Genomic DNA, 27,941 nt, shown 5'->3' on the forward strand with positions numbered 1-27,941 from the left:
TAATTGAGGAGCACATATTCATTGTGAACATCCAAGCATGGCACATTCAAGTAAGCATAACCAAAAACAAAATGCCTAGTGTGCTGCTTGGAAGTTGGAAATATTGTTCAAGGTTTAGGCCTAAATGGATGTCAGATGAATTAATGAGACATGTGGCAGAGAAGAAAAATGCATGGAATACATAGAAATTAACACGTGACACGGAAACCTATGATAGATATAAGCTGGTCTGTAACGAAGTCACAAAGGAGGTTAGGCAGGCAAAGGCAGATTATGAGAAATGTTTGGCAAAGGATGCAAAGAAAAACAGCAAAGAGTTCTTTACTTATGTAAACTCTAGAAGGAAGGGGATGAATCAGATTTGTCCACCTGATATTGATGGTTCAACTATTGATGATCCTGCTCAGGTAGCTAACAAACTAAATGAGTATTTTGCATCTACATTCACACATGAGTTATTCAGGGAGGGGAATGCCAGAGGCGTATTAAACTCTGGCAGTGAGCTAGATTATTTTGTAATAACTGAGAGCAAAATGGAGGAGAAATTGTTGAAGATAAACATAAGAAACGAACCTGGGGTGGATGGTGTCTATCCAGTTATATTAAAGGATGCAGCAAAGGAAGTAAGCAAACCTTTAGCCATAATTATGAAAGCTTCCTTGGACTTAGGGGAGGTACCCATGAACTGGAGATGTGCAAATGTGAGCCCAATTCACAAAGGAGGATCAAAGGGCAACACAAGTAATTAGAGACCGGTTACTTAACTTCTGTTCTGGAGAGGCGCCTCCGTAGCCAGATGGAAAGGAGCAGCAGCGCGTAGCATACGCTTCTTGATTATACCGCGGTTCGAGCCCGTCACCACCAAATATGGAGGATGCGGAAAGGTCAGGGAATGACCACCGCATATTCCCAGAGCAATATGGCCTTAGTTGCTAATTCTCCTAAAAACCAAACAACAAACAAACAACACTCTTCTGGAGAAAGTAATGGAGGCACTGTTTAAAGAAGCAGGGCAGGATCATCTAGAGCAGACTTCAGTTATAGTTCAGACACAGCATGGGTTTTTTAAGGGGACGGCTTGTCTGACCAATTTCATTGGATACTACGATTGGATGCAAAGAATAATTTTAATATCATATATTTGGATCTTAGAAAGGCTTTTAATACTGTTGCACACGGAAGACTGCTGCACAAATTGGAGCAGTATGGCATTGGAGGCAAATTGCTGCTATGGATAAAGGGATAGTTGAGTGCAAGAGACAGAGAGTAGTAGTCAATGGACACTGCTTGTTGTGGATTAATGTTATTAGTGGAGATCCGCACCCCACGGTTCAGTGTTGGGTCCATTGTTGTTTTCTGTATTTATTAACAATATTGATTATGGTATATCAGACTGAGAGGTGGCAACTGAAGTTTAACATTTTGACAAATGTAAAGAACATTGACAAATGTGGGAAGCAATAACTCCAGAACAATGTGTCAACTGTGTGGTACTACACTGACAATGGTAGAGAATGAAAAGGACCTGGGATTAATTGTACAGGCAGGGATGAAGTTTTCTGCACAGTGCAGACGGTCTGCAAGAGTAGCTCATGGTATCTTGTCAATGATATACAGGAATTTTTCTAGCAGCGATAAGTAGGTGATTATTCCCTTGTATATAAGGCACTGGTCAGTCCACACCTTGAGTACTGTATACAGGTCTGGAGGCCTCATTTTAAGAAGGATGTAGAGCTGCTGGAACGAGTACAGAGAGGGGTAACAAGATTGGTGAACTGAACAAAGGTTTGCTCTTACGAAGAAAGGCTTAAGTTTTGTAAATTACAGTGTCTGGAGACTAGGCACCTGCGAGGTAATCTGATTTAGGTGTATAAAACCTTAAATGGTTCGAGCATGCTCAATGCTGATGGGATTCATCCTGTTGCTCAGAATAATCGCCTGAAGGGGCATAAATTCAAATTGAGGAAATAGTTGTAGGACAGATGTGCAGAAGTTTACCTTTAGCCAGTGGATGGTTGATTGCTGGAATTGCTGGAACAAACTTCCATCTGTTGTAGAAGTTGATAGCTTAAGTAGATTCAAGGCAGAACTAGACCAACATTTGGAGCGAGTGGATGGGTGAAATGAGAAGGTGGGTTTTTTTTTTTTTTTTTTGGCTGATGCTATTATAAGCTTGCTTTCTTGCATCATGTGCCAATGCTATTTGAATTGTTAATTTAAAAATTAACTGAGCCAAATCTCAGAATGGACTGTACAACACTAGAACACTGTTCATCACACACTTCAGTAATAGTAATGTCATCTATATGTTACTATTTTTTATTTTATTTTATTTATTTATTTTTATTTTTTATTTTTTTTCATTCTGTTACATAAAAGTTTCCATTTCAGTTCCTGAACTGAACAGCTACTTTTTAAACCGATTTCATGTTCATTTTATAAATTCATTATTTTGTTTAATTTGGTTTATTTGATAAATTGTTTGGATGTAGTAATGGGACTGCCCATCCATATAGCTGAATTAAGCAGTAACCCATTCCACAGTTTTTATAAACATTAATTCAGCCACAGAGAAAAATGATTTCCAGTTTCCAAAAAAAAAAAAAAAAAAAACCTTGGTTCTTTGGCTACATCTGCTCCTGCAGTTGCCAAGGAGAGATGATTCCATATCCTATCTAGGATAAAGTACTCTAAGTCTTACTTGGTGTGATCCTGCCTTTTGTCTTTTATTATTATAACTTCTAAGACTGAAACAGTAAGTAAGAATGTTAACTATATCTAACATTTTGATACAGTGGTTCCCATAGTGAACAATACCATCCTATGAGAAGTGATGGGGATTATGTGTGGGGGGGGAGGTGCTAAGAGGCCAGGAGCTGGAGGAGGTGGTGGGAGCTTCCCTTCCAGCTTGTTGATTGCGTATTTATGATTGACCAGACTAGAGCCTCGAGTGAAGCCCCTCTTCATATTTAAAGTTTTACTACTCTTATCGCTTTCAAAGTGATTTCCTGTGGTCACTTTGTTTGTATTTGTGATGGAAATGTAACCTCCTTATTGCATTTTGAGCATCATATTTGGTGGAACGTGGTTTAGTGTGGTCATTCAAGTTCTCTCCAAGCAGAGAAATCTATTCCAGAAATGATTTAAGACTTCTAAGTAAATTTAAACCAGACATTGGAAATTGGTGTCATTTCGTCATGTCAGTCCATCGCATTAAGAATTTTTTTGAACAGTGAAGTAGTCACTAAATGTGGTATCACTTGATCAAGTTCATTAATTTTGTTGAATTAAACTAAAATGTTTTAATTGAATTTTGAATAAATGTGCAATTAATTGTTACTGTTTTTAATTTTATTGTGTTATCTTCCCTAGTGAGTTATGCAGACCGCCAGCCTGAATAATGCCTTTTATAGGGTAGAGTATGGGGCACTTGGGATGAGTTTATGAAACCAAGGGGGCAGTGGTCGAAAAAATTTGGGAACCACTGATCTAATAGATACCAAAGAAATGTGGCGTTTACTGTGCATTGTGTGGAATAGACATATAAAGTAAGGAGCATGGTTCAGAAGCTGTGCTACCCCCTTTTACTTTGCTATATAAATGGAGACTATGGGTTCCCGTTACATGCACAGGCCCATAAACATTTTGTATCTCTTAAACATTGGCATGCATTTGAGTACAGAAATGTGTGTGTTGGAGACATAAACAGACATTTTTTATATGAAATAATGAGAAGACTACATTCTGAGTCTAAAATTTATAACTAAATATGTATGTATGTATATAGACTCACAACGTTCCAATGCAAGTTGCAATGGAACATTTGCAACACATGTAAAAATTCAGACCAACTAATATTAGTTGTGTTAAATCTGGTAGTGGCCACATTCTTAACTGTCTATCTAATGTTTATGTTACTCATTATTAGATGCAGTGTTTTCACTGTACAGATATTTTTCATTTGGAGTTAATTCCAGTGCGCCTGCTTTTATGCTGTTAGTGTCTCTTCTTCATGCAAATAAAACTTTATCTTTTAGTAAAAGATTTATAGGTGGTCCAGTGAATTGAGCCATTAAATTAGTGGTTCTCAACAGGAGCAGTGCCCCCACAAGGGGGCACTTTAAAAATCTTAGAGGGCATTTGGCCTATCTTTGTTTAAGGGGCACTGCTGTTATGTAGTGTGTGCTACTGCCATCAAGTGGACACTAATGTAATCTTGTAGGAAGTGCTGGTAAATATGTTATTTTCTCTATAACTACATTCATAGTGTCAGTTATTATATATTTATGTAAACTGTCAACCTGTCACCCTATGAAGAATCTGAATATCTTTTATTCCACACGGAAGTAAAACAGTTCCCAAATTTAAATTGTTTGAAGAGATTTTATGCACTATTTCATACATTTGTAGAATTTCTTGATTCTGTTAATCAAAAATTAAGTATCGACACTGAAATCTTACAAAATGATGTGCCATACTTCCGCATGTGTTTGGAAAATTAAATGATATTCTTCTTCTCAAGCTGCAAGGAAACAAGATCAAGCTTATTAACGTAAAAAATGTTATAATAGGATTTATTAACTGACTTACTATTTAAAAATAATCTTGTTTGCCAGGAATTTTCTCAGTTTTCATCTTTGCAACAGTTAGATAAGGATAGATTTAAGGATACTAATTTTCATCCATGGAATTTTAAATTGGTGCCATTAAAAGGTAACTGTACCTGCAGCTGGGCAGCTCTCAGTATCTTCCTATCTTAAGCTAATTTATTTTTTTTCTATGTGAATCAAGGTAATTTGCACACAAATTGGCCTAGAGAATAATAGTCATCCATGTGACTAATCCTATTACACTTCTACTCCATTTCACATTGCTGCATTCTAGTTTACTGTTGATTCCCATCGTTATTTTATTCTGTCCTTTCTATGATTTCAGTTTTTCTTACATTTTAGAGTGCAGTGTCTTCGTTTGCACTTAGTTTATTTGTACATAGATTTTGCTGTCATGTTCTAAAAGAATTAGCAGGTGATTTTAGTTCTGAGATTGAAGCAAAATTATTACAGTGGATAAATAAGTGTACAGATGATGAACTAAACTAACCTAAATTATATTTACTATAATAAATTTGATAGGATAAACCAGAGCTGTGATGCTTAATACATTCTACTTGGATTTTAATATTTGTAAAAGAATAAGAGAAGTTTACCTCAATATGATACAGAGAACACTTCCACTCTCCGGAAATTAAAATTAATAAACACTTAATACAAATAAAAATAAAACACATACGAATAAAAAGTTTTTATTCATTTTAATTTCTGGAGAGTGTCATATGGAAGTGTTCTACATATCATATTGAGTTAAGCTTCTCTTATTCGTTTACAAAAATTGCTATAATAAATATCATTTCTCAAAAGAAATATTTCTTCAAAAATTATAGTACATATCGTGAAAACCAGTATCTTTACTCAGTGTTTAATGCTCACGAAATACTAATAAATATTCCATTAGATTATTCCATGAAGAATGTATTATTTATATTCTATATATATTTATATACACTGGTGTTCAAAGAATGAGGCAATATTTCTTACAAATTGCATCAGCTGTTACTTTCAGCTATATAAGCACAAGTTGCAGTCATTCCTTGCTTGTGTCAGGATGGCGAGTTACGCACAGTTGACACCACGAAGGAGGAGTGATATTGTTGCTTTATGTGAGGAAGGATGTTCTTCCCATCATATTGCTTATAGAGTGCCTTGTTATCAGTCTACAGTGAGTAGATTTGTTTCTAAACTCAAGAATACTGGTTCTGCTGGTAGGAAAAAAAGGAACCGGATACAAACAAGTCTCTGTGCCAAAACAGGACCTCATTTTGAAGCATTTATGCCTTAAAAACTGTAAAGCTTCTTCGAAAAGAGAATGGGAAGAACATACAGGAGTGGGGGGGAAAAACTTTGATTCAAATTGTATTCAATTTATCCATGATACTTTGACCTAATAATTACATTCTTATGGCCTTTGCTTTTGCTAATTCATATTTATTATGTTTTTGCCATTATAAAATTGATATAAATGAAACCAGTCTTTATTTTGTTGTTTTTTGATTTTTGTGTATTCTCAAAGCTTTGGGACGAGTTGAAATTGGATTGATGTTTTTGGAATGTAGTGTGTCAGTGTTACAAACTAGCCTTTTTTTCTCACTTTATGTTCTTAATTTTCTAGTATCTGTGAACTCAACTGAAATGGTTGTCAGTGTTTCTTTGTACTGCCATATTAAATTTCAGAAAAGAGAGACTGTGCATATTAATAAATGCACATAATACATGTGATGGATGGGATCTATCCAGTTATATTAAAGGAGACGGCAAAGGAAATAAGCAAACCCTTAGCCCTAATTACAAGAGCATCATTAGACTACAGCAAAACATTAGACAACAGCAAATTCAAAACGGGAAGCATTCAAAGAAATAATCTTGGAAACTACTAGGCTTTTCGTACCAACTAAGAAATATTGTTCAAGATTTAGGCCTAAATGGATGTCAGATGAACTAATGAGACATGAAGCAGAGAAGAAAAATGCCTGAGATACATATAAATTAACAGGTGACACAGAAGCCTATGATAGGTATAAGCTGGTCTGTAACTATCAAAAGGACGTCAGAAGGATTTTGATGAATCGTGATGCTAAGAAAGCTCCAGGTCCTGATGGTATTTCTTCACTTGTTTTCAAAACTTGTGCTTCTGAACTTACTCCTGTTTTTTGTCGCCTTTTTTCATTTTCTTATTCCAGAGGCGTTTTTCCTTCTGCTTGGAAATTTGCTGCTATCCAGCCATTTCCTAAAAAGGGTGACAAATCCCTCCCATCCAATTGTCATCCCATTGCAATTACTTCTATTTCTAAAGTAATGGAGAAATCAATTAACCGCCAACTCTTAAACTACCTAGAAACCTTCCGTCTGATCAACGATTGCCAGTATGGATTCCATCAATATCGATCCACTGGTGATATTCTGGCTTATGTTACCCATTTATTGATAAATTCAATGGAAAAGTTCAGTGAAACACAAGCAGTTGCTCTAGACATCTCAAGGCTTTTGATCATGTTTGGCATAAAGTTCTTCTAAACAAGTTTCCATCTTATGGTTTGCCAACTGTTTTTTGTAATTGGTTATCCAGTTTTCTCTCTGATCACTCACTTGAGGGTGATGGTAGATGGCTGCCTTCTAATTCTCTGCCTTCTAACTTCTCCACTAACGCTGGTGAACTGAAATAACTGAACCTTGGTGTCCCCCAAGGTTCAGTTCTTTTCCCCACCCTTTTCCTCTTGTATATTAATGACCTTCCATTGAATGGCCAGTCCTAGCCATAGTTTCGCCAATGATAGCACATTGCATTCCACTTTCCATTTTGAGAAAACTTGCCCTGCTCAATCAGTTTCAACTTCTTGAATATCCACTACCAATTCCTTAAATGCCGATCTCCACGTAATTCTCCAGTGGGACAAAGACAACTTAGTTGATTTCAATTCTTCTAAAACTCAGTCTTGTCTTATATTTCACAAAAAGGATTCTTCTGCCCTTATGCTTATCTTTGGTGACACTCCGTTAGGCAAGTTGATATATCTCTTTTTGGGATTACCCTGACTTCTAATCTCTCTTGGCACAAGCACATGACAAATATTTCTTCCTCTGCATCTAAAAAACTTGATTTTTCTCTTTCACTCTCGGCGTTACTTTTATTCTAAACAGCTGTTCACGCTCTGCCCTACCATGGAATATTGTTAACCACATCTGGAGTTATGCCTCTAAAACCTCTCTCAGGCTTCTAGATTCCATTCAGAAGAGGGCAATTAGGTTAATTAATGACCCATCTCTAACAGAGTCTCTCCACTTGCTGTGTCTAGAAGTACTGTTTATGCTGCATGCCTTTTCTATAGAAACTTCCATGGGCACTGTTCTTCTGAATTGGCTTCTATAATTTCCGCTCTCTTTCAAAACAGTCTGAACACGTGCCGCCACCAGCCAAGATCCATTTACTGTCCAACTTCAAACTTGCAGGACCAACTTTTCATCTTCCTCGTTTATTCATTCAACCACCGTTTTCTGGAAAAACCTTCCTTCATATGTCTTTCCTGAAAATTACAGTCTGCAGAAGTTCTTATCTTTTCAACCTCCAACCCAAGCATGGTACTTCGTACTGTAGGTTCTAATGCCTCTCGTGTTTGGGGTTTTCATTAAAAGGGAAAAAAAGTACTGTCGAAATAATGGCATCCCAAATAATGGAACATTCAAGTTAACGGCACATTGCAATCTGATGTTTACAACCAGCGCAGATGACTTGCAGTGCCAAAAAAAGAAAATGGCATGTCGCGTGATTACTGTATTTGTGTAAGTTCACCATTTTGAAAGCAAATTCTGTACTGATGTCAAGGATTATTCTGCTGTTTTACATTTATTTTAAATTAAAAACCCCTCACTATATTATGCCTCCTAAAGTTAATAAACCTCATACAGAGAAGAAATAAAGTACATTAAAGCTTAATGAAAAACTTGGTATAATAATAGAAAATAGAACGGGCATAGGTCAGAGTGTATTAATGGGAGAATATAACATTGGCTCATCGATATGTTTATTTTTTGTGTGCAGTTAATAAAATTTCATTCTCTGTCCCTCCCCCCTCCCTCTCTCTCTCTCTCTCTCTCTCTCTCAAAAATCAAAATAATGGATCTTGAATCCCCGACATTACCATTATTCTGAAAGTGTACTGTACTACTCTTCTTGGACTAATGTTATTAGTGCACTCCCTCAGGGTTCAATGCTTGGTTCCTTTATTGTTTTTAATATTTGTTAATGATATTAATGAACCATATCAAGATTAATGTCAAAGTTTTCAGATCATACTAAGGTTGGTATATTCAGGGTATAATGCTGCAATGTGACCTTAGAAAATTGGGCAGACTGGACTGATGGAAAAAATATGGTTTAACGTTGAAAAATGCAAGGTACAACATGTGGGAAGCAGTAATTACAGAATAACATAAGAATAGAATAGTACTGCACTTGAGGTATTAGAGAAAGAAAAAGACCTCTGGGTAATGGTGTAGACAGTTTGCTAGGAGCTTCTCTCAATGATATACAGGAATTTCACCAGCATGGACAAGGAGTTGATTGTCCCATTGTATAAGGCAGTGATTAGGTCACATCTTGCATACTGCATGCAAGACTGGAAACCTCATTTTAGGAAGGATGTGGATCTGTTTGAATTCCAAATTACAGAATCTGGAAACTAGGCACTTGTGCAGTTAACTGATTGAAGTATTTGTGGCATAAATGGATTGAATAAATTAAATGAAGATGGCATCATAACTTTCTCAGACAAAGCACACAAAGGAACAAACTAATTTTGAAACACAAATGACTGCAAGATAGATAAACAGAAATTTGCTTTTAGCCAGAGGGTAATTGATTTTTGGAACAAACTTTCATTTGGTGTTATGGAAGCAGTGGCTATTTTGAATAAATTTAAGCAAAAATTATGGAAATTATTAGAAAGGATCTAGAGGAGCAATGAGCAGGTTTTTTTTTTTTTTTGCTTATTTTGTATTAGCTTGCCTCCTGGCATCATTTGCACTACTAATAACAAGGTGCAAGCCCTTTACTGTGGTTACTTGCTTTTATTTGTTTCAGCTATGGCCACTTGACATGTTTTATTGATTCCCCCTCCTGTGGCCATTGTGCACATTCAGGTCTTTTTTTTTTTTCTGAGTACCCTAATAAGGATCAACTACCTGCTTGTTGTCAGTGTAAGAGAAAGAAAGTTTTAAACATTCTGTCAGAGATGCCAGTTTCCCTGAATGTGCCTTCAAGCCCTTAGATAATGAACGATCTAGAACTCAGTAAGACTCATACATTACTGTATCCCCTCCAACAAGCAATCAATTCTGACTGTCCTGGTGATCTTGCTAAGGTGATTAAAATTATTGCTCACTGAGCTCGCATTGTCACTGACGAGCTACAACAATATTCTCTTGAAAAATCTGTTTATTGCTTTCATTCAAGCACCCTATACTTTGTATGGCAAAGTCTCTGGTTATCCAGTCATTGCCAGGATAATTATGGCTGACCACTTTGCCCCTCTTTCTGCTATTATCGTTTTTACTCAGCACAAATGTTACAATCATTACTGGACTTTGTAATCAGCTTACATGTGCCCTCATTGGTGGTCCTCTTGGATCTGCTTACTTTTTTTTTATCTGATGTCTGCCATCTTCTGATCTAGAAACTAATGTAACATGTCATGGTTATGCTTTAAGAATGCTGAGTACTTCTGAAGTTTTTATTGGTGGTGACTAATGCTAAGTCCTCATCCAGGTTTAGCTCCTATTCTGATTCTCTTGGTCACCGTTAGATTATTTCATTCTGCAGCATCAGTTAAATATCCTTAATCTTCCTAACATGCTAGTCACATTCCAAACATTGTAGGGTTCATCTTAACATGTGTGTGTGTGTGTGTGTGTGTGTGTGTGTGTGTGTGTGTGTGTGTGTGTGTGTGTGTGTGTGTGTGTGTGTGTGTTACCTCCCCCCCCCCCCCCCATCTAATTCTCTTTATTCATATATCACTTCCTGGAATGCCATTAATGACAATACTACTTCTGATCACCATATTATTACTTTACTTATTTATTGCTTTGCTTTTGGTAATTTAAACGTTTCTGTACCCCTGCCTTTGAAATCTGTTTCTCATTATTCTTTGAACAATCTGGATTGGAACAAATTTTCTAGAGTTCTTGCAACAGATTTTGCTAACACCACTTCTAAATTAAAAATACGTTGTTCCAAAATAAGCTACTGGTGGACTCTGGAACTTTAGGTTGCCTGGTGTGCAGTTCATCGTGCATGAAAAAACTATCAACACAGCTACTTGATCTCATAATGTTCAAAGATTGAAGGATATCTATTGTGATGTAAAAAACAATTATGTAAAGGCTATTTCTAGAAGTAAAATATCAATATGGCAAAAATTAGTTTCACATTTGGGTAATAAGGATATAAATACATACAATAAACATACATTAAAATGCAAAATCTGTATATAATTTAATTTTACATTAAACGTTTGACGATTTTTCTATATCTCTTGTGTATGTAATTGTATATTATTTACAAACATATTGTTCAAAATCTGTATGTATATTAATTTAATTTTAACGTTTAACGATTTTTCTTTCTTTTTTTTTTTCTCCCTCAGACTTCATGTTAGCGGACACTTCTCTCTAACGGACAAATTCTCGTTCCCCATGGCTGTCCGTTAAAGGGAAGTTTCAATGTATATGGAATTTGTCATGGCATGATACATAAACATTATTCTTGACTCTCTTTTCCCTTCTGATGATCAATCTGCACATGATTCACCTTGTGATCAGGCAGCTTAATTTCCAATATTCTCCTGAATTGTCTTCAGATCTGTTCTCAATCGATGAGGTCAAGGCTGCAGTTCAAAAAAATCAAACCTGATAAATGTCCAGGCTCCAATGCTCTAGAACAGGGGTGGGCAGTTTTTTTCGTTAGTGGGCTGAATGAAATTTTCGTATCATGATGCGGGCCGTAATAGATTGAACAATTTAACAAAAAAAATCAGAACCTAAAAAATGTTATATTACTTGAATTACCAAATTATTAATGTATTTTAAAAAAAAGTAAATGCAATATTTAAATAGGAGTCAATTATAGATAGGTACAGATAAGAACTACAATTTGGAATAAACATTTTTATTGTTATGATAACAAAGTAAATGCAGAAAACAAAAACTTTAATGTGAGGGATTACATTTGGAATGTTCCTGATTTATGATTTCATCAAAATTGGGATTCAATTCACTAGTGGCTATTCGTAGGACTGCTCCTAAATTTTCATCCGTTATTCATGATCTAATTTTGCTCTGTATTTTTCCTTGAAGAAAATGTAGTTTCGCATAGATATGTCGATCCAAAGAATGACAAATATTTCTGCGCATTATCCAGAATATTTTTAAACATTTCTGGATTTAACAAGGCATAAAAGTCCATTATTGTTTTTTCAGCAAATTGATTCTTTAATATTAAATTGGATTGTAAATTTATCAGTTCCAACTGGATACAAGGTGATGCATCATTGCCATTAAAATTAAATGGTAGGCTTACTAAAGACAGATCTTTAGAAATATTCTGAAAATCATCAAATCTTCTTGTAAATTCATTAAATAAGTCACTTATTATAGCCTCATATTTCTTAAAATCAGCACATTTCAAGTTTTTTTCTCTTTTTTGTAAGATTGGAAAGTGAGTAAACTGTTTATTTTGGAATTGTTGTGAAAATAACTTGTTTTCTCGTAAACGATGTGACATTTGTATACATATCAAAAATAAATAGTCCTTTCCCTTGTAATAATAAATTTAATTCAGTTTGATGCGAAAACATATCAACAGAGAAGAAAAAGTCGTTCAGCTATTGTTCATCTTTTAATTCACAAAATTCATTCAGCTTGTCCTTATCATTTAAGAAGTTTACAATTTCATCCAACAAATAATGAAATCGTTTTAACACTTTTGCAAGACTAAGCCATCTTACGTCTGTATGGTAAGGAATATCAGTAAAATCACGTTCAATTTCTTTCAAAAATGTTATGAATTGCCAGTGATTTAAAGCTCTTCCACGAATAAAATTAACAACTTTCGTTACAACCGATATAACATGCTTCAGTTTAACTCTTTTGCAAAGGGTTTCTTGATGAATTATACAATGTAAGAAAATTATTTCTTTTAGCATTAGCATTAGTAGAGGCATATGATGCAAGAAAGCAAGCTTATTCAGCATCAGCCAAAAAAAAAAAAAAAAAAAACACATACACCACTCCCATGTCACCCCTCCGTTCGTTCGAAATACCTGTCCAGTTGAGCCTTAAATTTGTTTAGGCTATCAACTTCAACAACAAGTGACAGAAGTCGGTTCCACCAACCAACCACCCGCTGGCCAAAGGCAAATTTCCTCACATCTATCCGACATCCGTCCTTCCTCAATTTGAATTTATGCCCTCTGAGGTGATTATTTTGAGCAAGATGAAGAATCCCATTGGCATTGAGCATGCTCAAACCATTCAAAGCCTTATACACCTCTATCAGATCACCTCGCCGGTGCCTAGTCTCCAGACTCTGTAATTTGCAAAACTTGAGCCTTTCTTCGTAAGAGCAACCCTTTGTTCCATTCACTAATCTTGTTGCCCTTCTCTGTACCCGTTCCAGCAGCTCTACATCCTTCTTGAAATGAGGCCTCCAGACCTGTATACAGTACTCAAGATGTGGCCTAACCTTTTCCTGGAATAAGCTTTATTTCGTCGCTTATTCTTTTTAATAATCCAATGTTTTTTCCTGTCAAACTAGGACACCCATCGGTTGTGATGTTGACAATTTTGTCCCACTTTCTATTATGTTTTTGCAAAGCTTCTTGAAGAGCTATAAAAAAAATCTTCGCCAGTCGTTGTCTTTCATAGAATATGCAGAAAGTAATTCCTCCGTAATTTCAAATCTATGATTTATATCTCGAATAAAGATTAAAAGTTGACTCGTATCGGTATTGTCACATGACTCATCTAAAGCCAGTGCATGGTAAGTACAATCTTCTAATTTTAATTGATCGCATAAATTACTCGAAATATTATCAATTCGTCTCAAGTTCTTCGTGACAGAGAAATTTTTTAAAATGTCAGTTTTTTATCGGGGCATAATAATTCAGCAATATCTATCAAACATTCCTTCACAAATTCCCCGTCAGAAAATGATTTACATTGTTTTGCAACCTTATGTGCAACAATGTAACTAGCTTTTGTCAGAGCTCTATCTGTATTTGACAAAATTTTCAAAGTATTTTGTTGCTTATGCAAACACATTTTAAATTTTCTGCTTCAATTTTCATTTGTTCTGGTGAAAATAGCTTATATTTTACGAAATGTTTTATTGAAAAATGCCTTTTTAGATTATATTCTTTAAAAATGGAAATAGTTTTGTTACAAACCAAACAAACGGCTTTATCGTTTATATTTGCAAATAAATATTTGAATGTCCAATTATCATTGAAAATGCGGCATTCGGCATCAATTTTTCTTTTTTTAATTGGCTCATTTTATGGCCTATAAATTATATTAAATAAATTGTAATAATTAGAAAAGGCATAAACTGACTTATAAAATATCTTGGCACTAATATTTTTTTTTTCAATAAGAAGTCAAACCCAATGGAACTTCGTTCGATCGATGCTACAATAATAATTAGGAAATAATACTCTTTGATGTTGCATAGAATCACCTGGTTAACTGTGCACTGCTTGCTGCTGTATGCTGCACTGGCCGTGATTCCCGATTGAAGCGAATTAAGCCGAACGTTTATGGTTTACGGCAAGTGTACCTAGTGTAGTCAAGTACATGTATGGATTTTCTATGTTTATGCATTTACGGAGGGGGCCGGATGTTGCCCACCCCTGCTCTATGATGAAAGTTTATAGTACTTTTCTAGACCAATTGCCCTTTTGTCTTTCCATACTTCTGCTGTTAATCAATACAATTTCTCCTGTGGTTGTGGCTGAAAAGATGCTCTTCTTGAAATTTTGAGACTCTTCCATCTCATATTTGCACTGTTGTTGTTTTTGTGGACTTTGAGGATGCCTTTGATTCTCTTTTGTGGGGAAAGTGGCCTCAAACATCTCCTTCTTCAGTGTCCTAAGCAGCTTTATCTAACCATTTGGGATTATTTTTCCATTATCTAGAATTGATTCTCATTCTGGCCCTTCAATAGATTTATTTTTTTCCTTCATTTAGCAGGAGTGTCCTCCATCCTAGGGGTGATTAACTTCAATACAACAATTATTAATATACGTCCAAATGGAATACATTTTGAGCATGTTCCCCTTTTTGTTTGGTCTGTTAAAATCACTGCAATTTTACATGTTACATATTTTTTGCGGTAGCCTCCAGTTATATTCCTGTTTCTAGACCTGTTTCTTTGTGGCTGTCCTTGGGGATCCATGTTAGATCCATTCTTCTGGAACTTAATTCTTGATCAGTGGCTTCTTAAGCAGTATGAATTAGACTTTGCTGATAATCTTGACTTATTTTTTACAGTTTTAAGAGCTCAGCTGGAAGTTAATGTCAGCAGCATTTTAAAGAATCTCTTTAATTGAGCTTCTCTTGATAAATTAAAAATCTCTCCATCGAAAACTTTGTATGATGGTTTTTAAGGGTCGTCTTACTGCAACTAGACCTTCACTCATCAAAATTAATGTCCAGCCTGTTCCTTTTGGGACAGCAACTAAATATTTGGGCCTTCATAATTGACTAATATTTCTACCCTATTTTACTCACAATGCAGATAAAATTAAAAATTTTATAGCTATGTTCATTTGTATTTCTCGGCAGGAGTGGGGATTTAGTGCAAAAACACTTGGGCTTGTGTGCAAAGCTGTTTTTTCTTCCTGTTAATAATTATGGGGCTGGAAACTGTTCCATCGTGCCAGATGCTTACTGCTCAGTCTAAAAGCTTAATTCTATTCAGCATACTCGTCCTTGTTCATGCTTGTTACATAGCCTCCACTTCCACACTCTAAATTCTTGCTGCTATCCTTCCCCTTGATCTTCTTTTAGTATACAGAGGGCTTTCTTTTTATATCTAACGAGATCATTCTTATGATTTGATGACATATTAATTGACCCCGAAGTATCTCATAAAGAACAAAAATATCACTGTTCAAATTTTAATTTCTTGTTGGCCCTACCTTTGGAAAAGAAAGATATGTCTTCCTCGTACAAAGATAGAATTTACAAGTTTTTTTTTTTTTTTTTTCTATCTGCCTCTATTTTCAGCAAACTCACTTACTTATATCTCCTTTCTGGCCATGGCTCCGTTAATACCAAGCCATTTTTATTTCAAGCTTTTCACAACGGAGTTTTGTTTTTGTGGCACTCCTGACGATATTCCCCATATATTATTCTACTCTCCAGCTTACGAGTCCTCTAGACCAGTGGTTTCCAAACTATTGAGATCTACGGCCTTTCAAAAATCAAAAAAAGTTTGTGGACCCCTATATATTTATATTTTGTGTCCATTAGCATTAGTAAAGGCACATGATGCAAGAAAGCAAACTTATATAGCATCAGCCAGGAGGGAAAAAAAAAAAAAAAAAAAAACCTCTCGCCCATCCACTCGCTCCAAATGTTTGTCTAGTTCTGCCTTGAATCTATTTAAGCTATCAACTTCTACAACAACAGATGTAAATTTGTTCCAGCAATCAACTGCCTGCTAGCTAAAGGCAAACTTCCACACATCTATCCTACAACGTACAACTGTCTTTCCTCAATTTGAATTTATGCCCTCTCAGGCGATTATTCTGAGCAAGAGGAAGAATCCCATCAGCATTGAGCATGCTGAAACTATTCACGGCTTTATACACCTCAATCAGATCATCTCGCAGGTGCTCCAGACACTGTAATTTGCAAAACTTAAGCCTTTCTTCGTAAGAGCAATCCTTTGTTCCATTCACTAATCTTGTTGCCCTTCTCTTCAACAGCAACTTCTCTCAACAGAGAAACATATATGCATGTTTCTCTGTTGTGTATATATGTATGAACACTGAATTTTCTGAGAAGAAAATTCAAAATTTTGTTTAAAACATCTCAACTTTATTCTTATTTTTACATAAATATATAATAATAACTTTATTTATCATCAATTTGCTATACATAGAACGAATAATTTAACTGATTCCAGAGGCTCCATTTCGTGGACCCCCCCCCTGTTTGGGAAGTGCTGCTATAGGTAAAGCCTATTTACAAGTACTAGTCCTCTAAAATTAACTTTCAAACACTGCAAGACTTTGCTCTTGAGGGCTGCTTATTACAGAAGGCACTAGTACTACTTCTACCAACCAGTAATCCACAGTCGTCATAAACTGCAAGTTGAATTGTACCTTTGACTGAAAATACTTATACAGTGTTTCAGACAATGATTGTGACTCATAAAACACATCTAAATTTTTGAGATTTGTCTATTAATTCTGTTATTTGGCTTACTGATTTGATACTTTATAATCACAAGACTGCACTGACACAGACCTTATATCTCAGTTCTTATTCAGGTTTACACAAGGTTATATAACCTTGTGTAAACCTGAATAAGAAACCTGATGACTATAATTCCTACTTGGTTAATTTAGACTTAATGACTTTGTTTATTGTACTGTATTTTATGGTTTTCTAAATGCTGATGTAGTTGTGCCTGCAAGTTGCATGGCTTTTCTATTTTATAATATTGTCTACTCCAACCTTCTTTTTCTTTCCTTCTCCTCCCTTATTTATTTATTTTATTTTATTTTTTCTGGTAGTTGAGGCTGGGATGGCTGGCATCCACTAGTATTGCATTACCTCCAGTGGGTCTGAATGGAGATTTTGGCACATTATAGCCTAAGTTGCTGATGCGCCAATAAAACTCAACCAATCAATCACCTCCAGTGGGTGCTGAATAATATCTGTTTCGGGATACAGGCATATGAGATTACTAAGTGGGCTTTGGTACATATACATACTTAGTTTTGGCCCACCTCCCCTCAGCATAGACACATTAGGCAAGTTTTCCAGATAATTGCATTCCTGGTTACTCTGGTAAGAAACAACTAAACAATAGAACTTTTAGTGCACAAACACAATTTCTGGCCTTTTGTAGAGTTCTGTATCATCACGGTGTACCACAATAGAGTTGAACTAAAGTCCTGAAACTATATGTGTCTACATAATAACAATGTATGTTTAAAAAATTAACAGTACACAGAAATATTTACAGTGAAAATTAAAGCTTAAATTTATTGCAGCTGTATTGTTTAATTTTCTAGGCTATAAATTGCTAAAGTTAATAATTTCCTGTTTTTTTTTTTTTTTTTTCAACTATTATTATGTACCTCAATTTTCAATAATCAATAAAGAATTTATTAAAACACATAATTATAAGATTAATTATACATCACCCTTATAATGCGGCTACCTGATTATGAGAAACAAGTATACTTTAATTTGCTTACTGTATTATAATACAGTTGTATTATCAGCAGATCCCACAAACCATCCTGTGTTTTTCTAGTCTGTAATTCATGCAATGCAGCCACATAATGTGGCTACATTACACAAATGGTATGGGTGCAATGAGGGTTCCCATTTTCTAGTTTAGAAAATCTAGTCACATAAAGCATAATAGTACATCTACTTATGAAGATATAATTATTTCAAATTAAGGCGCAGAGATCAATCAATAATTTTTTTTTTTTTTTTTTTTTTTGTGTTATGCTTGCATTATTTTATTTATTACAGAGTTTTGTATGGGGGATGGGGACTTAATGAGAAACATTCAAAAACAGCTTTGCTATAAGTACTTAAATGTTGGGATAGATTTCTATCTGCTGACAACCAGCCAGGAAATAGACAACCTATCCAGGAAATTAGAAATATTATATAGAAATTCTCATTTTTTCTGACATTTAAACACTTCAGTATTGTTTTGGTGCTTTCTGGTCATATTCAAGCACATTGTGTTATCTCAGGACTTAACATTTTTCCCATGAATTTTTCATCACTGCTCTATATTAGATATTTTATTATATAAAAGCCATGTGAATTGCATAATTTATGTTGCTAGTTCTGTCTGCTCAGATCAGATTATGCTTGGCCGGTAGTGACTGGTCTTATCAAGTTAATGAACTAGTCATGCCCAACTACCTTCCCCGCATGGCTGACTAAGCTGGTGTAATTATGCAGTTGTTAACACGAGGTATGATTGTGCATTAATAGGAAGGAATACAAACTACACTACATTAATAACAAATAATTGAGCCCTAGCAATTTTGGAAATCATATCTGAAGCTGACAAAGAGCTGAGCTGATAAAGAATGTAGTTTGGGTTGCATTTCTTATTTAATCTGTTAGTTTGTCTTGAAATAGTTATGTCAGATGTCTGTAGAAGTATGTGTTAACTGGCAGTGTGCATGTTTTGCAAGATAAATCCCATGCATTCACTTGAAACTGGCTTTTCTGCATCCCCAACTGAAGAAACACCTCTGTGCTGAGAGTACTCAAAATGAGAGTGAAAAGTGGTAAAACCAGTCAGATAAAAACAATCTTCTGCTATTAGAGGATTAGATTGGCTTTGATTATAAGGTCATATTCTCTGTTTTGGGATATATATTTTTGTTAAAAGTTTTTAGCTTATCCAGGAAATTAGAAATATTATATACAAATTCTCATTTTTTTTCTGACATTTAAACACTTCAGTATTGTTTTGGTGCTTTCTGGTCATATTCAAGCACACTGTGTTATTACTCTCATTGAATGGTGCTTACTAATTTAGGGAAGGTCCATACTTCTTCACTTACGCTTCCATCATCTCCGTCAGGAGATGAAAATGATTAGGGAGGGATGGAGAGAATTGGGGTAAGGGTTTTGATGGGGTGTAGTGAAAATAAAAATTGAATAAATGGAGGTAGGGGAAATGAAAGGGGGAAGTAGAGCCCAAGGGAGTAGTGCATTGAAAATTAACTGAGTTGATTTTCAATGCTAGCAGGTTGTTGAACATGGGAATAACTTGCCACCCAACATGGCAGAAATTTAGAAACTCAATTTAGAGAAAAATTAGATGGCTACCTTGTGGGAATAGGATAAATATTCTGCTTTATTTTAATCTGTATTTTTTTTTTTTTTTTTTTTGTTGATGCAGAAAATTTATCTTTACTAAAATAAATAAAATACCAATACTAAATTGAAAATATTAAAGAAAATTGATAAGCAGTATTGCACGGGATAAAAAAAACTTAAGAGTGATGTATATTTGTGTTAGCAATTTTATGTGCAGTAATTTGTGTTAGCAATTTTATTATCAAATGAATGTAACAGAAGAAATTAGGGGTTTTTTTGTTTTTTTTTCCTTATGTAGATAGAGAAACTCTTGTTACTGACTCAGGTAAACTTCAAGTTCTGGACAACTTACTGACAAGACTGAAAGCTGAAGGCCATAGGGTGCTCATATATTCTCAAATGACCAGAATGATAGATCTGTTAGAGGTAATCTCTTTATATATGTAAATCAAAGTTATTTAATTATTTCTTGAAATAAAGTAAGTCTTAATTATGATTTCAAGGGGAGATTACAACGTGGTTATCAGGATTTCAATAATACTGTTTGTGTGGATAAGGGGAAAGCATGCTTCTAAACGTTTTCGAGAAAATCGAAGTTAAAAAATCCCAAGCGACTTATGAGTAAGTTTTGCAGAAAGTTTCACCGAAGAGCATGTGCACAGCGGCAGCGTGCTTGACTCATATTTATGAGATCGCTGGTTCGAGTCTTGATGAGTAAACCTTTTTCCCAAATCAGAATGCAATTTTTACATAAAATAATTGTAAATCACATGGGTTTATACATTTTGTCTTTATTTTCTCTTAAAAATGTGCATTTTCCCTTTTTTACCATCTGCCTTGAAAATTCGTTTTCAGAATTTCTGTCTATTAAAAATAAATTTAATTAAAGATTTTTTTTTTCTAAAAATTAACAAATTCGAATAGGTGATTGACATAAAAAACATGTTTATGAGGCAGGGTGATATATGTCGTAGGAGCAAGAGAAACAATAAGTCACTCGACATTTTGCGCATCATACAAAAGCTTCTTTTTTACACTCACAATGTTTTTTTAGAACATCAAGAGCAAAACATACTTCATTAACATTCATAAAAAATTTCCCTTTCATCCGTAAGTTTTGAAGCGAACCATGTATAATGCAACATTTTTGCGAAAATCGGGGCTGACAGTTGATGATGGATAATTGAATGAATTTTTGTGCAGTCTTCTCGGGACGATATTTCGTGTTCTAGTTCAATCAGAAATGAATAATTTTGAATGCACTTGATAAATTTTTTTACTTGTCTATAAAAAATAGACATCGCAAGGTTGGCATAAAGGTACATTTGGGAGGAATGACCTTGATAGTGCACATTCTTACACTTTCATCATCCTGAAAGATCTTGTCATTTGATCACCACCAAAGAATCTATTAACAGAAGAAATTTCTCTTTTCCTATGTAAGAAACTAAAGCTTCTGTTAAAAATTTCATATAAAGCTGCGTAGTCAGTTTCCCTGACTTCGAAAATGTTACAACGACGTTTGTATATTTTTTTGAAAATTCATCGACAGATTTTTTTACTCTGGGCCCAGAAACACCTGTAGATTCTTGCAAGTGCACAAAAACGAGCGGTAGCAATTTTCCAAGCATGGTGATTGCATATCGTGCAGTGTAGGAATGAGTTACTTTATTGACACTTTGCCTTTTCACAAAAACTGTTTTCGATCCTTGCATAGAAAGAGTTCTGTCGAACATGGATTGATATTGAAATCCTGAAAAATTAAAAAATATAGATTATATAAAATTGTAAATATATGTACGTTTTATTTTATGTAATTTTGTAAAGAAATTTTAATTTACCTGTTTGGTCTGTGTTGATAATGAACTCTTTGTCATAATTTGGGATTAGTGCCCGTGTCTGTTTGCGAAAGATTTCTGCTGCAGCCAAAGTTTCCTCCAAGGGATGGTTTCTTTTTTTCTGTGAAGTGTTTTGTGATTTTTGTTGTCAGAATTTATGCTGTTTTTTAAATTTTTTAACCCACGAGTCAGATGCTTTGAAGTTAAAATTGTCAAACTGACTTGCAGCACTCAAAGCCCATTGTTGCAAATTCCTGGTCGTTACTTGCTGATAATTTTATCTGGCTTCCACGAAGCGATCGTATGTCCAGGAGTCAATGATGGAACAACTTATCAATAGGTGTTCCTCCACTTTTAATGTGTTCTTCCCACTTCTTCAAATGCCTGATATTTTTAGTGTGAGCATCCTTGTTTCTGAAGATTTTGTAAACTCCACTTAGGATGTTCTTTAGCAATGTTGACGACCTTTACTTTATAATCCAAGGGAATGTATTCCATTTGTTTCATCTCCTTTTCTTGTGGTACATACTCATCAGAATCATCGTCCTCAAGCTCATGAAAAATACATTCTTCGTCAATTTCTTGTATAAGAACGAATTCTTCTGTAGTTATATATTTCTGTTGGCCTAACACAGTGGTTTTCAACCAGGGTGCCGCTGCACCTTAGGGCGCCGCAACAACATTCCAGGGGTGCCACGTAATTTGGGTTTAAGTTACTTAAACTTATTATTTTTTAATATATATGTTTATTTCATTATAAAGAGGTATACAGTATCTTTTTAATTTTGTGGTGATCTATAATTGATGTTTACTTAGTACCTCTATATAAAGAATAAAATTATATACTGTATATATATATAATTTGTATTATGAAATGCAATTTCTATATATTGTAATAAATATCATATAACATATTTTTTTAATATTTTATATATATATATATATATATATATTTTTTTTTTTTTTTTTTTTTTGAGAAAATTGAGTAGGGGTGCCGTTGCCGTTATTAAAAAAAGGTTGAAACCACTGGCCTAACATTTTGACAGTAGTGATATGTTTGTTTCCCAATTTACATAGCTTCTTCAGAAAATTTTCAGAAATGATTCCAGGGTCACCAGGTCATTTTCTACAAGCAGTTGTTCGTAATACACAATTACATCTTTCAAATGTAATTTCAACTCTTTATTGTGAATCGAATCATCGTCACATTCACTTTCCAACATCAGCGAAGGACCAAGTATAGATTTCATGTTAAAAACATTCACTGTTCAAGCAGTATACGATCGTCCACCTTCTGCTTCGGTAGCTAGCAACCAAGAGCCAAACCTGCTTTGTCACTGTATAATGGAACTTTCCCTTCCCTTCTCATCCTTGGTTCTTCGTTGCCGCCTGGCTGTGATATCTGCTTCGAGGGTATAACCCAGTGGGTTTCAATCGGGGTGCCACAACAACATTCTTGGGGTGCTGCGTAATTTGGGTTTAAGTTACTTGAAGTTATTATTATTATTTTTTTTTGAAATTTATATATTTATTTCATTATAAAAATGATACAATATAAAGAGTACGATACAATATCCATTGTACCATATCTTTTTAATTTTGTAGTGATCTATAATTGATGTTTATTTAGTACCTCTATATAAAAAATAAAATGATATATATAGGTATATATTAAAAGGTTGAAAACCACTGTGTTAGGTATTTCTTTTGGCCTTGGGGTACCGTGAAAAAATTACTGGGACAGTAAGGGCGCCGTGAACCGAGAAAGGTTTGGAACCTATGGTATAACCAGTGGTTTGGTGAGCTGTGAATATTTTAACAATGGGCTCGCAGTTTTTCCGAATTTCTACCAAGTAAATCTGATTGGTAACGTAAGTGACATCATCCGCTGTTTCCACCAGAGGCGCTTCCCGCTCTCTCACTACTAGTAGTCACCAAATACAGAGGATGCGGAAAGGTCAGGGAATGACCACCGCATATCCCGGAGCAATATGGCCTTAGTTGCTAATGCTCCTAAAAACCAAATAACAAACAAACAACTACTACTACAAACAACTGTAGTAGTAGTTGTTTGTTTGTTATTTGGATTTTAGGTTTTTGTGGTGATTAGAGTGCTTGACACATTTTTCATGACTGAACGGTATGATATCTTGAGTCAGAAGCAGATTATTACTCCCTTAACCTTGCGTATAAGTGTATAATATTCCTAGGTCTATCTAAAAAAAAATTTTTTTAAAAACCTGGTCGTCATGCCTCCACTTACAATGATACTTGGATACGATATTGTGTGGGGTTCTTTTTAGAATTTTTGAATAGTATGATGTCACAATCATACTTCCTGAAGTTACTACTGTAGTAAGTATGACTGCAACAATATAAGTATTTGTCATATGACTGCAACGATACGAGTGTTTATCATATAACTGCTATAATACAAGTATTTGTCAACAATTTCTGTTTTTTTTTCGTCTCGCATTTTCGTTACATTCCATTCTTAGGTTTCCCTAACAGCTGTAAAAAGGAACTATTTACTTTCCTAAACTGGATACAAATATATCATAAAATATAGTTATTATTTCACATTCACCATTCGAAGACATAATATGGCCCAAGTAGCCTATGTGTCATTAAACCCAACAACAACAACAACAACAACCCTAACAGCTGCGTATGTCGCTTCAACTACAAGATCTGTACTTCAGTTGACTCAGTTTTCCAAAGACATTTAGATATGTTGCAATTGCAAGTATACATCTCTTACTTTAGTTATCATAAATCCATTGTATCTTAACTTCCAGAAATTATGAAAATTTGGGAATGGTCAATAAAATATTTACAATAAAAAAGCTCTTATTTCGTAATCAATATATACAAATCAAAATACCTAAAAAAAAATGCGAAGCATGTTTCACATAAACCATCTACCGTGCGTGCTCGGCACATGCTCAACTTTTTTGTTTGTATTTTTTTTTAACAACTAGGAAAATATAATGAATACATGTTTTTCATGATAAAATTTTAATATTGCGAATAAAAAATAACATGAAATATTTCCTATATCACAAATGACAAAACTATCACAAAACATTCCACAATATAAAATCACAGATTACATGAAAAAAAATTATTACACAAATATTCAAGAAAAATTTATTCTAAAAAGTGCCACATAGAATTTACTTCTTTATTAATATTTGTTGTCGATCTTCTGCTTTGCTCAATAGCTCAGCAATGATTACAGAGGAATGATTTGAATTTGACGTAACGATCCGGATCAAATTGAAGCAATGGTTTTCCATTTAGATCATAATAATAAGCAAAATGTTTAATTGTCAATATTATTCATTACGCTGAAAGCTCACCCAGCTGAAGCTTCAGCACTGCTAATCGCAATGGTTTAAATGATATTTCTTGCTTTCTTAATTTAAAAGGGAATTTCACTCAATTTTAAAGATAAACTGTCTTTGACAAAATCTCTAAAATCATTAATTTTTATTGCATATTTTATCAAAAAACTTAAATTTCTTATTCGTTTTTCACCGTCTTGCCACCGAGACGAAAGTTCTTTCATATTCCATGATTTCAGTCTAGCATATATAAATTTTCTTTCAATTCCTTGTCATCGATGGTATCATTATTTAATTTAAAATCACTGTTGCATCTCTTACTTTAGTTATCTTATCCTTTAAGGATAAAACAATGCATTTAATAACTTTTCATGAGGTAATTTTAAATGTGTTCTTACTTTTGAATTTGATTCCTTCAAATTCTTTCTACTTGAACATGCTCTCACTTTTAGCGTCATAATTTCCTACAGAATTTTTCAAATGGCGATTGCATTGATTGTTCAAATAATTAATTTATCTGTTTTTACCATAATGATTCTGTAAAGCTTCTGAAAGATAAGAGAGCTCCTGCACGATGCTGATCATTAGTGTTAAATGTTTAAGAAATTCCAGATTTAAAAGTCGATTTAATAATCCGGAATATTTAACTTCTGATTCAAAATGTTTGCACAAAACGGGATAATTCCTCCAACCCTCAATTGCCGTCCACAAGCTATTCGGGCCTCGATTCAGTTCAGGCCCGAACACTTGCTAAAGAACTTGATGTTTCCACATCAAGTTCTTTAGCAATCAATCATATCCTTAATTTGTGCTGGTTTGGTGATATGATGCCATTATATTTTAGAATATTTTCTACATGATGAAAGGCTCGACAAAGTTTAAAAATCTGCCATCATTACATCTTCGTAAAGTTCGTATAATATCTTAGTTGCCTCAATCGCTCCCACCTCTATGTTGCTACTGTCACTAGTTCTTTGAAGATTGTGCAAAATGTCGGAATTACATGGATATTTGGCTACTGTGACCGTGTAGACATAGACAGTAGAAATTTACTGGAAGGCATGGATCACTCACTTCTGAAAAACATATGCTCCTTTGTCGGAATAAAGGGGAACCACAACACAGGTTGACCAGAGGCTATTATCCATGTCGGGAATCTCCTTAATCCTCTGACTCGCTATGACTTGCAGTCACATACCGAGAAGTCACGCACATTGACTTGCGTTACTTCTCGGTATGTGACTGCATAGGTTTTACAGAAACCACTAACACTGTGGAATGGGAATCCCTTTCACCCTTAATTCACGCTTTCTAATTACCTAAAGGCCAGAGGTCAGAACAATTGCATACAAAGTTGTCTCTCGTAATCCGTCGTTATATGGAAATTTTCTTCATTCAGCAGAAACTATTTTAAATGTAATTACCAATGGGAATTCAAAAAAATTCACTATAAAGAAGTTGGTTAAACAGAGTTCCGACTGAAATCAAATCAAAAATGAAGTAACTTTAAAATACATAGCTGATCTAATGCTGGGGGTGGTGTCCCGCTCGTTCCACCGTAGTTTCGGCTCTGGATACTCAATAATTGCATTCAGGATTTCATTAGTAATTTGTAAAATGATTGTCTCAACAATGGGCTCAAATTTTCAAAAAAAATAACAATGGGCTCTCACGAGCCCATGCAAGCCCACTATAGCTCAACACTGGGTATAACATTAAAGAAACGTTATAAGGGGACGTGTAATACGTTATTTTAAACTGCTCCAAACCATTTTAAAGAAACTGATTTCAGGAAGTTTTCAAATGATATGATATTGTATCAATTTTCTATTTTGAAAATGACAAATTTATAAGTTTTAAAATGTATTTTTCATCATTTTTTGAATTTATTTAATTTCTTAAAAAGTCAAATTATTCATAATGTTCTTACATATCCAAATGTAAAAATCTTTAAATAAATTTATTTTTAATAGACAACATTCCGAAAATGAATTTAAGGCAGAGGGTAAAAAAAGGAAAATGCATATTTTTAATAGAAAATAAATATACAAAATGTATAAACCCATGTGATTTACAATTATTTTATGTAAAAATTGCATTCTGATTTGAATAAAAAGTTCACTCATCGAGACTTGAACCAGCGATCTCACAAATATGAGTCAGGCACGCTGCTGCCCTGCCACGTGGTCTTCGGTGAAACATTCTGCAAAACTTATAAGTCGCTCGGGATTTTTTAATTTTGATTTTCTCGAAAACATTTGAGAAGCGAGCTTTCTCCCTTTGCCCAATAAAGGTTCATACCAAGACTTATCTACACACAAACAGTTATTGAAATCCCTGAGGACTACGTCGTAAGCTCCCCTTGTTAGAGTTCCTTAGTTTTAAAGAAAAAAATGTTTCTCTACAAAATTTGTTTCTTTAACCCAGCACCCAGCATGGGAGACCTTACAGGTGAACTTCAAAAACATTTGTTGCAAATTAATCATTGATTAGCAATTAAAAATCTGAATATTTTTTCTACCTTACTAAATGAATTCTAACTTTTAGTTGAGATGTTTGGAAGTGAAAAATTATTATTTACATGGAATTATAAATGCAAAGAACTGTCAGGTGCCACATGGCCATTTACTTTTTTTTTTTTTTTCCTTCTGTTATTCTTGATGTCTGTTTCATTTTCAAGGTTTTATAAACACATTGCATGCATGTGCGTTTTGAAACTGGCATGTCAGCTGACATACGACTGAGGCGTATGCCACATAAACTTCAAGTTCTGGATAACTTACAAAGTTGCAAACTGAAGTTTGATGTTATGTCTTTTGATCATTATTATTATAAAATTTTCTCCTTTATGGGATTTTTCCCATCCCATGATTGGTACTGGTACCAAGTGCATGGTGTGGTTGGTTGTGTCTGTTTAATATTGTTACTGTTGGTCAAGGAACTCTCATCCTACAGGATTGTGGCTTTCTGGAGTTCCATGTAAGTGTTCTCTGGCCTACTGCTACTAGTTTCTTATGGATGCTTTTTGGCACTACGCTGATGGTTGACACAGTGAT

The 27,941-nt window shown here is 34.5% G+C and overlaps 1 protein-coding gene across 1 annotated transcript in view; it reads left to right on the forward strand.

Moving 5' to 3' along the window:
* Ino80 (chromatin-remodeling ATPase INO80) overlaps positions 1-27,941 on the forward strand; it is a 672,466-nt gene that overhangs the window by 516,899 nt on the left and 127,626 nt on the right. The window contains exon 29 of the mRNA XM_090376565.1: positions 19,999-20,126. Coding sequence (XP_090232691.1) covers positions 19,999-20,126 — 128 coding nt within the window. The remainder of the gene's footprint in view (positions 1-19,998; positions 20,127-27,941) is intronic.

The sequence above is a fragment of the Mastigoproctus giganteus genome, chromosome 6, assembly GCF_048544385.1.
Source record: "Mastigoproctus giganteus isolate SK-2022 chromosome 6, ASM4854438v1, whole genome shotgun sequence".
NCBI classification, from domain to species: domain Eukaryota; kingdom Metazoa; phylum Arthropoda; class Arachnida; order Uropygi; family Thelyphonidae; genus Mastigoproctus; species Mastigoproctus giganteus.